General features: G+C 45.1%; 1 protein-coding gene across 1 annotated transcript; it reads right to left on the bottom strand.

The window, feature by feature from the left end:
• Positions 1-409: 409 nt before the first annotated feature.
• On the bottom strand, positions 410-11,274 carry CNRIP1 (cannabinoid receptor interacting protein 1). The gene is made up of 3 exons (XM_077812034.1): positions 11,096-11,274; positions 10,017-10,161; positions 410-1,803 (listed from the first exon to the last, which is right to left on the bottom strand). Exons 1-3 carry the CDS (start codon positions 11,272-11,274, stop codon positions 1,639-1,641), a joined length of 489 nt encoding a protein of 162 aa, XP_077668160.1. The 3' UTR covers positions 410-1,638.
• Between the last annotated feature and the right edge of the window lie 2,799 nt (positions 11,275-14,073).

Raw genomic sequence — 14,073 nt, 5'->3', positions numbered from 1 at the left:
TCTGTGCATACTACTAAGACAATCCTAGCTGTCTAGGTTCTAGCATGTGTGGTCAGAATTTCTCCACAGTGACTAGTGATTTTTGGCACCCAACTTGAGACACTTTAAAGGGGCCTGATTTTCAGAAAGTGTTAAAACCAACCCTCTATGTCAGGCCCTTTACAAAGACGTTTCAAGTTGGGTGCCTAAAATCACGAGTCACTTTTGAAAATCTCGACCTTCATCTTCCTGTACTCAACTTTAAAGTCAAAAGTGAGAGAAGCCAATTAGATGGCGCATGCTCAGAAAAATACAGATTGTTTCCAAGTCCTTTATTAAAAAGGTCAAAAGTTGTGATTACAATTTACAGACATGATTTAAAAATTATTCACAAAGGGTTACAGGAACAACTAACATACCAGTAAGAGAACTTAACCCAGCAGAGATTGAAGGTGGGACAGTATAGTAATTTACCTGCTTTATTTATTGAAAGAAGAGATCTGAATCTACATTCCCCTTTGCCTCTCAGCTGTAAACATTGGAAATTATATGTTTAGCACCTTAAGTCATGATCCTGCAACACTCATGCACAAGTGTGCACTGATGCACTTTACTTATAACTTGACTGTTCTTTTGCTGTCACGTGTGAGCATTTGCAGGATCTGGGCCCTTCTTCAGAGATGAATATTTCTGGCTGATATGAAAGTCTGGAGGTTTTAGTACAGTACAGTGATCACACCTCAAAAAATTTATTTCTTTTGAAAGATTCTACTGGTTTGAGCAATATTCCTAGTCTTAAAAAATTGAGACTACCACTGGAACTGATAATCTCGATGAACTCAAAGAACATTAGGTGTGACCATTATAATTTGTTAGAGCAGTGTACATGCTCTAAAGATATGTATCAGCAACATCAATAGATGTGCAATTATGCCTTTATGACCACAGATTTATTGCTTTTCAGTATGTTTTGATATGCTAATGGTTTTCATGGTATCTCTTGGTTTATAAAAAATCACTTCAGAAGCTGGGGAACACAGAAAACCAGTGACATTTTACCAGATTTCACAAAAGAAGAAAGCCAGTCACAGCATATTTTACGACATTAACAGAAGAGGGAGACTCAGTGTGTCCGAGTCTCCCCATATGAAAACACAACTTCAACAGTCAGTAGCCAATGTCCAAACATCCAGAACTTGCACCTCTGCTGTCTACCATGACAAGACGTAGACAAACTGCACAATGGAGCATGTTTTAGGGACAACACAAATATAAATACAGATAAATCATCACTAATATGAAGTTGGATCTGAATCTTACTAATGCAAGGTATTTCACTAAGGGTATTACATCCTGTGATACTGGTTAGTGGGTATTATCCACATCTTGTTGGCATCACAGTGTTTACTTTATCAAGGTGCCTGCAGAAATTCCCTACCGCAAGGATGAAGAATACTGCAGATGCCATTGTAAGTTTAAGTACTGTGAGCAGCAAGTGTCAAGGTTTAATGGCACCCACTGTATGTATAATTTAGCATGTTATTTCTACCACGTGGGACAAAACAACTGTATAGTATGCCTTTGTTAAGGCTTTGTGCTGGTTTAAAGGTAGATTTTTTTAAAAAAAAGATTGTCCAGCAGTGTCCACTTTGCTCATCTTCAGTGGAACATCTCTTTGTTGATCCACATAAGACTGCGTGTCTCATTGGGTTTGCATTCATACTCGATGCTACCAAAGGCGTTTCCCCATTGGCAATGATTTCGTTTGTGGTAGTCATAGAATTTGACTTGCCAGACTGTCTCAAAAGTGCCGATGTCACTAAACTGCGAAGGACAGGGAACAAAGTTGTTAGTAAGCAGCTCAGATTTTTCCCTCCTCCTCAATGCAACGTGCCCTCCAACTACACTGCACATGTGACACACTGATGTAAGGGTTATTCCCAAAGTAGCAACATCAAAGATCTTTCAAGGTTGCCATAGTATCCTTCATGCAATCTTTAGTGCCTAAGCATAATTAGTAGCACATACAGGGCCTGATTCTCCCCTGCCATGTCCCTCTGCCACTCATTTATACTTGTGCAAGGTGAGTGAAAATGATACCATTCTGACCAGGTACCATTTTATACCCACTTTCTATAGGTGCAAGTGACTGCTGGGGGCAAGGCAGTGGAGAATCAGGCTCATAATGCTTTAAACAAGGATCCTGCAACACTGGGTGAGGTGATGAAAGCAAGTGATTATGCCATATCCCTATTGCGTGAAATACAGATCTCCAACCTCTGAGACATGGTTTTCCAGCGTTGTGCAATATACTGTGCTTGCCATGAGATCTGAGGTTAGTGGGTTCCCTTTGTACTTTGATCTGTACACAGAATTAATGGTAATGAACTTCCTCCTTTTTGCTTTGCCTGCAGTCTCGAGTTTATATATATATATTATATTTTTTCATTTGCAGTGCCATTCAATCTGTAGATTAATGCACGTTATTACTATGCAAGCAGTTACTGTGCTATTTGCAGACTTCCCTTGTCTTCTATTCCACATTTTTATACCAAACAAGCATGAGAGAGGCTCCCACTTACATTTTTCTATAATCACTGCTCATTGTAATGTGCTACTGAATCATAATTTAGGGACAAATGACAGAAGCTAGGAGATAGCAAAGTATATTCTAGTGGTTGCTTAGGAGATAGCAAAGTATGAGTGATTGGTTAAGTTGCATTACAATGAGAGGGAATTAAGATTTCAAGTTGTATTGGACTTGGCGTTTGTCTATGAACTAACACTACTTTTAACATGTTATTTAGAAATGAATGGGGCTACAGTAATAATAACTTGGAATTCCAACAGTATGAAATATCTCATGTTCCCCCCGCCCCCCTCCCCAACCGATTGCAAGACACCAGTATAATAGCAAAATACACTTGCATGAGAGGAACAAGGATAGATTATCATTTTAATTGCACCTGTGTAAATGTGGGAATTACTCCACTGACTTCAACTGAGGTCCTGCAGATTTGCACCAGCACAAATGACCTTGGATGGTGTCTTCGAAACGTGGGTATGAGGGTTTGTACATGCCAGCTCTAGGCTCAACAGCACAGTATATTGGTGTATGTTCTAGTAGACTAACCCCTGAAGTCAGTATTACTGCAATGGAATAAGTATTACTATGTTTTTAGTGTTCCTTTTAAAATATTCCTATTGCTCATTTTAATAATGACTCTTCTCCATGTGTCTGTTTCATTACAATCATACATTCAGGAGCTGACCTTTGATCATCCACATATTGTATTCACCACTGGAAAGTCATCATGTAAATCCCTTTTCAGAATGACTCAGCCAGCCAGAAGAAGCAGAAACTTCAGCGTCTACACCTGACCGATTATAGCTTATTTCCCAGTTGGGTGGTTATTTTGCTTCTGCCTGCTGTGCAGTTAGTAAGCTGCCACTGCCTAACCTAAGGGACGCATTCATTACCACGCTCACCTTGTTGCTGCAGAATGGACACCTTTTCAAAAGAACTCAGCCCCCAGCAATGCCCCTTGATAATTAGAATTTAGTCATGACCATAATGGCAGCTACTGGGTCCTGAGTTCTTTTGACAATTGGACTCCAGTTGTGGGTGTCGCCTTAATATCTGCACCATTACAGGAAGTCACAGAAAAAAGTTACTGAGAATCTAAAGTTGCCGTAGCAGCTCTCCCACACTCTCCCCAGTGGCTACATTCATTCTCAAGGAACGGACATGGTTTTAGCTACCCAGCGTGGGAGCCACTTGTAACCCAAAGCAGTAGAGGCGGAGAGTGCTGTGTAAGCACCGTGCTTAGCCCTGGGGAAAAGACCTGCCTCCTCCTGCTCAAGGAATCCCACTTACCAACCCAGGAATGGCATTGCTAGTAGAGGGAAGTGTCAGCCATCCTCATCTGAGAGGATATGTACTCTGATGGAGGGCCTTGTGCAGTGCACTAAAGGAGTTTGTATGTGTATTCGGGGAAGCAGAGAATCCCTGAGCACAGGCAGCCCCATCTAGGTGGCTGAACAATCTCTACGTCGTTACCCTAAAGTCCCGTCACCCTGCAACAGAACAACACCAGTTCCACCACTCAGGGACTCTCCAGGACTGCATGGTTAGTAATGGTAGCTAAAGGGAACTTAGAATCAGAAGGGCCTTTCCCTCTCTTGCAAGTATGTGCCATAGTTCTTTATGCAATCACCCATCTATGTGCTTTGGGGCTCAGTAGTTAGTTATTCCCTCAATCCCTCTGAAGTTGGGCACAATGAGGTTTTTTAATGGCTATTTGTTATGGGGGGCTTGTTGTAAGCTGACCAGCCCCCTATCTATATTGCATTATGTAGCGCCTTTCCCCTTGGTGTCCGAGCACCGTCTAGACTCTGGTCTCTGCACTCTGAAACCCCCAGTCACCTTCTGGCTGATTTGAGGACTTGCCCTTCCATACAGGCCAGTCCCATGCGTCTTGGAATGCAATGGTGAAGGAACAGAGCTCTATCCCTGGGCATCCAGGAGAGGATACCAGATGCTCTCTTGAAGCCACTTGCTACCATTACCACCTCCTATTAGAACCATTGCTGCCTGAGCACACAGAGTGCTAGGCCTCCAGCATGAGCATCCTCAGCCCCTCCCAGGTGTGTGTTAACAAATGACGTCCCATAGACCCTTCCCATGAGGAGGGCATAAGTAGAGCGCCCTACAGAACAAAACCTTGGCTCCTCAATGTAACAAGGAGGGGGCTTCTGGGGCACTGGGGCCAACAACTCCCCAGGGTTGCTGTCATTGTCCAATGGCGGGTGAAGACCTCAAAACCATTCCCTTAGTTCTCTGGCTTCCAGTTCACTTCCTCATTGCTCTGCCAATGAGAGCTTCCTAACGGACACCGTGCTAAAAATATAGCTGCATGGTAAAATAGCTCACAGGTTTCTAGGTACTAGGCATAATTTGAGTGTTCAAGTACCAGAACAACACCTACATAAATAAATGCCTTCCTAGGATCCTGAAGATGCAGAAATAAGATTGCTGATACAAAGGCCTAACTAAACCCTATTCTATTAAAGCAAATGCAATTTGGGTTGCATTAACAGAGGCATAGCATGCAAGTCATGGGAGGTGATAGTACTACTCTGCTCTGATGAGGCCTCATGTGGAGTACGGTGTCCAATTTTGGTCACCACTGTATAGAAACGATGTAGAGAAACTGGAAAGGATGCAGAAGCAAGCAACAAAGATGATGAAAGGAATGGAATGCAAGCCATACAAGCAAAGGCTGAAGGAACTGGGTATGTTTCATTTAGAAAAGAGGAGATTAAGGGGGGGATAGGATAGTGGTCTTTAAATACTTGAAAGGCTGCCATTAAAAAGATGGAGAAAAGTTGTTCTCTCTTGCCACAGATGGCAGGACACAAGGCAATGGGTTCAAATTACAGCACTGCAGATTTAGATTAAATCTCAGGAAAAACCTCCAAACAGTAGGACAATGGAACAGACTGCCTAGGGAAATTTTGGAAGTTCCTTCACTGGAGGTTTTCAAAAAGAGGCAGAATAGCCATCTGTCTTGGATGTTTTAGACATAACAAATCCTGCATCTTGGGAGAGGGTTAGACTAGATGATCTTTGTGGTCCTTTCTAACCCTATGGGTTCTATGATTCTATGCCAGCTACCAACAATTAACAACAAGAGTTTAAGAAGTCACTTAACTGAAATTCGGTATATTGTGCTCAAGAAATAACTTCTTGTTACCTGGTCTGAAAACGGTTATCTTGGCAGATAAATTATTAGGAATTTTCTGGCTTTTACCCATTCAAATGCTATTTTAAGACTAGTTTGTGACTTGAGGCTCAGTACTGCGCTCTTTATTCAGGCAAAACTGACTGCTTTCAATGAAAGTTTAGTTTGGAGTAAGAACTCTAGGAATAATCCTTTACAAGGTATCTTCCTTTCCTAGTGTGCATCAGAACATGACTTGTCTACTGTAGAATTGGAAGAGGAAGATAACTAGTCACACAGGAATAGAAAAGGGTGGGGGTTGGAGGGTGGGAAAGGAATTAAAGCTATATACAAGGAGGCCAATTTCTAAAACCTAGACATTTAAATTGGGCTCTATATACTGCTTAAGCAGGCAAAGGGACACAAACTAGTTTTCAGATTGGACTGTCTAAAGTTAAGTGCCTAAATCTCTTAAAGATCTACATACCTTTAAGCAACTAAATGCTGATTTAAACTCCTAATTCCATGTTTAGATACCTGTATTGAATACTTAGGCCACATCTACACTACCTGCCGATTGGCGGGTAGTGATCGATCTATCGGGGATCAATTTATCGCATCTAGTGTAGACGCAATAAATCAATCCCCGATCGCTCTGCTGTCGACTCCAGAACTCCACCACAGCGAGAGGCGGAAGCTGAGTCAACGGGGGAGTGGCAGCCGTCGATCCCGCGCTGCGAGGACGCGAAGTGAGTGATTCTAAGTCGATCTAAGATATGCAACTTCAGCTACGAGAACAGCGTAGCTGAAGTCGACGTATCTTAGATCGATCCCCCCCCCAGTGTAGACCAGGCCTTAGAAGCCTAGATACAGATTTAAGTACCCATATTTGAAAGACTGAGCTCTTAAGACCAAATCCTGAGAGGTGTTGAATAGCTGCTTACCAATTTCAAGCCCTGTTGACTTCACAGTATCCCAGGATGTGATTCTAAATCTGCTGTTTGGACAAATATTGTTATTGCTTCAGTTCAATACCAAAAATCAGCCTTCAGAAGCCTGGGCCTCCTATGGGTTTATTTTTAAAATACGTCCAAAGGAAAAATAAACTACTGGATTTTCAGACGTGTTGTGCTGTAGGAGTAAAAACTTCATGGCTGGTAGAATGGAGATACTTTATCTGGTGAAGTTTGATGCTTTGAAAGCATCATTTTCTGTACATTCTCAGGGGACAGAGCTGAACATGACTGCTAAACCTAGTGATAGAATTTGGAGGACACTGCCTTTGTACCTTGTACAGAAAATAATCTTGCATCTTAATCTTATACCTTTGAAAAGAAAATACATTCTCAGAATTCAGAAATTATGCTGGGCGTTTTCTTTTCATGGGTAAATTCTTATATTAAACAGGCCGTTATATGCTGCCGTGATGAAAATGGTACAAAAGCACTTAAGGGCTAATGAAATTACCCAGGAAAAAAAAAGTGTATCTGCTATTACCTCTCATTATAAGGAGGTACCTCAACTTAGGATATAGATCTCCGAAGTTAAGTTACACGTGTTGTATTTAGAGTGGTGGCACGATTCTTAAATTACTCAATCTTTTTAGTATCTCGCACTAGTAAATAAAAAAAAAGTACCTGAAGTCTTAAAAATTTAAATAGAAATCTAGTTAATTTAGTACAGAGCTCTGATAAGTGATTTCCTTGAGTGGGTACCTATATACCACAAATGGAAAGTTTTTACTCTTTAGATGACTCCATATATCAAATGAGCATGTCTATATATAAATTCCTCTAAACAGAATCACAAATCAATATTTAAAACCACCTTGAAAACATTTCAATCGTTACTGACATGAATTGACGGGAGGGGAACCCCTGCGGATAGGGTTTGCCATAGTAATGAAAAGTGCAACAGGAAATGTAGCCTGAGAACACGTCAGGATAGCAAGAGCAGAGCTGCAGCTAGAAGTACAGAGAAGAGCAGAAATTTAACACCCTGGGCCAGGTCCTCAGCTGGTGTCCATGGAGCTATGGCAATTTATTCCTGCTAAGGAGCTGGCCCCCCATCTTTATAGAGGTAGACAGTGAACACTGAGAAGACTCCACCACCCAAACATCTAGAAACCATATGGAACTTTTTCTAAAGAGAACTGTGGAAATCTACGGCTTCTCTGATCTTCCTACTTTAAACTGACAATATACCTGCTCCCATCTTAATTATTTCACATTTAATTAACTCTTAGGTGGTTGCATCCACCTGAGCAAGTAGTTGGAAAGGTTACATTCCTTTAAAACCAAGGTGAACTCAAAAAAGGTCACGTGAAAGGTTTAATAAGCACTCAGGTTCTTTAGGAGGAAAAGTGTATGGATTTTTATTTACTGCACAAGCACTCCGTTGATTCTGAGTTAGCTCAGGCTTCAGGAAACGTCTAGTTCAAACTGGGTGTGCGAAGAGGCTTAACAAAATCATTAGCATGCTCACTCCCATACTCATATTAATGGTAGTAGTAACTTGATATCCTTAAGGAATGAAGTTTGGCTTCTGATTTGTAATAGTTTTAGCTTGGCAATAGCTTAATAGTCTATCAACTTTGAAGCGTGCTGCTTTCCCCCAAATGCAGTGTTGAACAGAAGTGTCAGGATGCCTCAGTGGGATTTTTTCCTATGCAAAATAAAATATTACAGCTAGGAAGCAGTGTTGTTGGAGACCTATTTGTTGAATTCTGCTTTGCTGCTCACAGCACACACACACTTTGTAGCCAGAGAACGGAGTGCTTTGAAAGATTCAGAAGTGGTCTAGTCAGACGATTCCAAAGCCATGTATATGGTCTCCTGCCCCAAATTCTTCATCTGGAAATTGTTGGCTAGGTGAAAGGCCCTTTTGGGAATGGTGCCTAGCTCGGGAAGGAAGTTACTGAGCATTGTCAGATCCCCATAAATGTGTGAACGAGAATATTTAGCCCTTAGGCTGGTCAGACCTCAATGTGTCCCAAAATCTTTAAATGACACCTCCTCATCCCCTGCCCCCAATTTCAGTCTGAGCCAAAAAACGTGAGAGACGAAGCCTGAAATGGAAGTGTCTACCACATTCCATATCCTGCCATTATAACTGTTAATGGTGATTTTTCATTTGTTCTACTGGGACTATAAAATTTTAGTATGTGATCACAACAAACTCTTCTTATATGGTCTTTAGAAGTGTAAGCATTGTTTAACTTCATATGTGCCATAATGGGATCTGGTCATGAAGCAATTACAACATGCATAATAGCATCCCTTCCCCTAGTCTTTTTATGTTCCTGCGTCTGGATAATATTGGTGGGGCTGGTAACACCACCTATTATAAAGGTTGCCCAACACTTTCCATTATTAGACCCTGTGGTTAATTGCTCACAGCTTTGCCAAACTGTAACCAAATGTAAGGGCAGCAGGATTGGGCCCAGAATACAAAATACAGTCCCCACCCTGCAGTCACATAAGCGCATGCTTAATTTTATATGTTTTTTTTGTAGTTCCATTGGCTGCAGAGGGAGAAATGCCATAAAGTTAAGCCAGTGTGTAAATGCTTTCAGCACTGGCACCTAAGAACCTGAGTGCAGGGCGAGAACTCCATTGACCTCGGTAGGGGCAGGGGCTGGGTCCTCTTGGTGGATGTGGGAATTACTTAGAAAACAAATGAGAGTAGTTGTTATACCAGTGTCCACACAGAACACAGAGGGAAGGTGTGGCACGCTATTTGAAACATGTTTTGTTAAGTCAAGGGGGACTTTGTCTAACTCAGGAGCAGCTCAGCAAATTGAGCAATGCAGGAGGTCAGGTAAGATCATCCCTCTGCAGGACTTCACAGTGAGCCTTGAGGGAGGGATAGGTCAGTGGTTTGAGCATTGGCCTGCTAAACCCAAGGTTGTGAGTTTAATCCTTGAAGGGGCCATTTAGGGATGGGGGCAAAAATTGGGGATTGGTCCTGCTTTGAGCAGGGGGTTGGACCAAGGTCCAACCTGAGGTCCCTTCCAACGCTGATATTCTATGAATGTCACCGGTGCTGCTGTGGCTAAAGTAATAGTGACTTCAGTGTGGTTCTACTAGGGCCTCTTTCACAGTTTGCAAGGATATTATATGCAACATCTTAAAGTCCCCACTTTAAAATAAACAATGACTGAGATTTAGAGCAATGAATCCTTTCTATGTTTTCCTGTTTACCAGCTGCCAGAATCTCCCCAGATCTCATTCAGTTCTTGACTTCATTATCTCCCTTGCCTCTGTATGCACCATAGTGTCCAGCACGTGCTGGCCATGCTCAGAGGGATGGTACCTGTATGTTGACCTGTAAAGGCTGTCTTTGCCCACTTTTGGTGTGAGGCACTCCTTCTGTATCGTAGATTCCTGTGTAACAGACGACCTGGGGATCTCTTGATTTCTCTTCCAGGGGGATGTTCACGCCTCCTATACCCATAGTCCTGAAATAGACAGGCCTGAAGCAGTTTGAGACAGCCCTTGTCCCCAAAACAAGTACTAACACAAACCCTGGACACTTGGCCCTTATCACCCAAGCTGATGAAATCGACATGAAGGTGGAGTGCCCAGACACTGCAGGGACACAGTATGGGAGGAGTGGGGTCACTCACGGGTTTTTGCACAGAGGAAAGCACAGAAACGCTTGTACCCTGCCTTCTCCGCAGAGGCCTGTTTTGTGGCATTCTTAATAATAATAACAAGATTGCGCTGCTGACTCGTTTTGGCTGATGGTTCCTGATTTGGCAGGCTGAGTAGTAACCCGGAGAAGAAACATGGAGTATAATTCAGAGGTGAAGGTTTCATTTACTGCAGCTGGGCGTTAGCTGTTTTAATGGGCTTTTCAGCGTGAGGATCGCTTTTCCTGGAGAGCCCTGCTTGTCCAGCCAGAGGCAGCCCCCAGCACGCTAACACATCTTCTTCCTTTCCACCCCTCCCGCAAGGGCGAGCCAAAGGATCGCAGAGCTGGTAGAACCGCTTCTCCTTCCAGATCAAACACTGGGAAAAACCCAGGAGGGAGAAGCGGTGCAAGCCTGGGACGCTTCTTAATTGGGCTGATCTCGGGGAAGCTGCACCGTGGGGGTGGGGCGGGAATTCTCCTTCCCTATCTAGAGAAGGAAGATGTATCTCTTCGGAAAGAAAACGCACACGCCCCGCGTTTGCAGCGATCCACTGTAATGACAAAGGGAGGATGCGGAGGTAGCAGCCGGGGGGAGAAGAGCCCCACCCAGACACAGGTGCCCTCCAAGTCAAGGGGGGGGGCAATGGAAATCCTGCGCTGTCAGCCCGCCAGGAAAAAATATTAGCCTTCTAAAAATAGCCAGTGGGCAGGGGAGGGGGCCCGGGAGCAGCGACAGCCCTGCAGTGCGGGGCACTTACGTGGCATGCACGACCCCGGGCTTCAGCACCACCTCCACCGTGTACTTGGCCCCCGTCAGGAATTTGATGGTCCGGTTCTGCTCGAACCGCTGCCCGTCCACCTTGAAATAGACCGGCCCGTCGTTCGGCTGGATTTTCAGGGAGACGCTGATTTTCACCAGCTTGGGGATCTCGCCCATGGCTGCCCGGGGCTGGAGCGAGGACGAGGAGGAAGAGGAGGGGCCGCGTCAGACCCGAGCCAGCCCAGCCCTTCCCAAAAGCAGCTGATGAATATTTCTAATGGGGGTGGGGGAAGCATCTGCTCTGAGGCCCCCCCCATCGCCTTTCCCTTCTCCCAGCCGGATCCCGGCGCGGCGCAACGGGGCCATTTGCAGCTGGTCACATTTCAGCCCGTTTCCAGGGAATTCAGCCGGCCCTGATTGCACCCGCCGTAATCCACTTTTACTGCGGGAGGGGCCCGGCCGCCCACGCCCGGCAAGCGGCAGCCGGTGCGGCAGGGGGTCGGGAATGGTCCAGAGGGAGAGTGAAACCGGAGCGGGAACGGGAACGTCCCCGCGCAGGGTTTGTTATTCGCCCAAGGCAGAGCGGGCCCACTGCGAAGCGTGCGAGTAGGCGATGCTCTTTGTGTTCCGTCCACACACAGAGTCTGCGGGTGCTCGCTCTCCCGAGTGCTGGAAAGGACTCCAGGGGTGATCCATACCCCATATTAACGGCACCCACGTATCTCCAGCTTCCCCGGAGGGCGGTGATTAGCCCTGGGGAAACAATCTAGCCCGGACACAACAATGCCAGGCGACACACGACAAAGAGAAGGGATGTGTGTGTTAAAGGGACTGGATTAATTCGGATGAGGTCTTTGTACCCTTCAAAAACCCCTGGAGCCCTTTTCAACTGCGGGGAGCTAGGTTAATTGACGATTTCCACTGCTACATCATTAACTGAGTATTAGGTCTGCACTTCCTGGCTAATTCCTACTCTGGGGCAGTCAACTGAGCATTGGCTACCTATGAGTATCTTATTAGGAGGGGAAAGATTCAAAAGTATGAATGCAATGTTCTGATCTTCCTGCCCCGGCTGAGCCCCTTATAGTTAGATTTCTCAGTCACTTGGATGCTGGGGGATCTAGCTGTGTCCAATCACTAGGTAAAGAGTCCCTCTTAAATCATCTGCAGGCAGAAAAGAGAATTCGAATTCTATAATAAAGCTACTTTGTGGCTTGAGGTGTTTATACACACGTGTGTGTGTTGGGGGGGGACCGTCTGTACGAGAGTAAAAAAAGAAAAAGACTCCGTCATGATTTGTGCTTGGCCTAGTTAATAATCTTGGGGATCCCAAATGAGGCCTACAACTAGAGTAAGTGGGTTCTACTTTCCAGACTGTTACTCGGTACCCAGCAAAGCAATGTCTAGCTGTACTTCAGTGCTAGCTGTGGGGCAGTGGCTCTGGAGGAGGAGCTGGGACCTGCTTTCAGCACCATCGCTGCGGACAGTTACCGGCAGCAGGTCTGCACCTGGGAAGACTCAGCTGATTTCACACAAATTGTGTCCATGCAGCGATTTAGATGTTTTAACCCCTCTGGCTCTGGGTCCTGAAGTCCTCCTAGTCTTTCCTCCTCTAAAACTCTCCCTGAGTGAGAACGGATCAAAGACGTCAAGGTCGGGCCTATGAAACAGTTGTTATTTTGTCTGCTTAGACTGGAAAGGAACCAAAGCGGGACTGCAAGCAAGACACAAGAAGGGTTTATTTGCAGTGTTGGTGTTTGGATAGCTCAGTTTCCTCTCCAGCTGGGTAATGGGTGTAACTTCAGGTGTTTGACAGAGCCTGCCCCCTTTTAGAGATGTGACTGCATGTGGAGTTGGCATCACATGTGATGGGAACAATGCACTGGGTCACCCGTTCAGCAACGTAGACTCTGGCTGCAGAAAGCCAGCCCCAGCATCTGCTGCTATCCCCATCCCCACTGAGACTTCCAGACCAATTTCCTGTGTGATGTGGGTTCCTTTCATCTGACCTCCAGGGGACTGGGGTGGGGGGAACTCATCAGCAGGCAAGCCAGGCAGAACCATGAACTCCCAGCAGCCACACAATACGTTTTTGCATATGCACGTTGATTGACCTGAGAGATCTGTAGAAGTGTAAGGATAATCCATAGACGTGTAGGGATGATCTAAATGTCACAGCTCACTCTCTCCAGTAGCAAAATGCAACACGGGAATGTCTGATGGAGGTAGTAGTGGTAATAGTGCGGCAGGAGGCCCAGCTCTTGGTGTAGCCGATGATGCCTCAAGAAACTGCATTGTTACCAATTTACCAGACCCAGGAGTCACTTGGCAAGAGCGTGACTGTGGTAACCGCTGCTTGGTGAGGACATGGCAGGATTGTTGTAGTTAAGCCTGGGCTACAGGGGATTTGCAAGGGGGTGGGGATGTGGCCTATGTGTTACCTGCACTCATTAGGGCACCCCACCTTTTCCCAGTCTGTAGGACTCCAGGCATAACCCGGTTAATTTAGGCACCCCCACCTTTTCCCAATTCATAGGGCTCCAGGCGAAAAGCACCTACCCTTACCCAATCCGTAGGGCTCAGGGCCACCCGTACCCAATTTGTAGGGCTCAGGGTGTAACTAACCTGGTCAATTTAAGTACCCACACCCTTTCCCAATACATAGGGCTCTGGGTGTATACTACTTCTGCAGGTCTGCTGGACCTTTTACTAGTGAAAGAGCCTTTCACACTAATATACTACATAACCTCTATTGAGTAACAACCACCAAAAACAGACTGCACACGCTACACATACAGTGCTCACCACTCCCAATAAGACAGATGAACTTTTCTTGATGGCCAGTCAGGATCAGGTCCATCTGGGGGACTCCAGTTTCTGCACGGTGTCATTGGCAGAGTGTTGAGGTCTGGCAGCTCTGATCTTTGGGGTTGTGTCCTGGAGTTGGTTCCCAAAGAACTTCCTTTTGGACCCCAG

Source organism: Eretmochelys imbricata, chromosome 3 (assembly GCF_965152235.1).
Source record: "Eretmochelys imbricata isolate rEreImb1 chromosome 3, rEreImb1.hap1, whole genome shotgun sequence".
NCBI classification, from domain to species: Eukaryota; Metazoa; Chordata; order Testudines; family Cheloniidae; genus Eretmochelys; species Eretmochelys imbricata.
The sequence above is the reverse complement of the archived record's forward strand: the minus strand, read 5'-3'. Positions and strand labels throughout refer to the sequence as shown.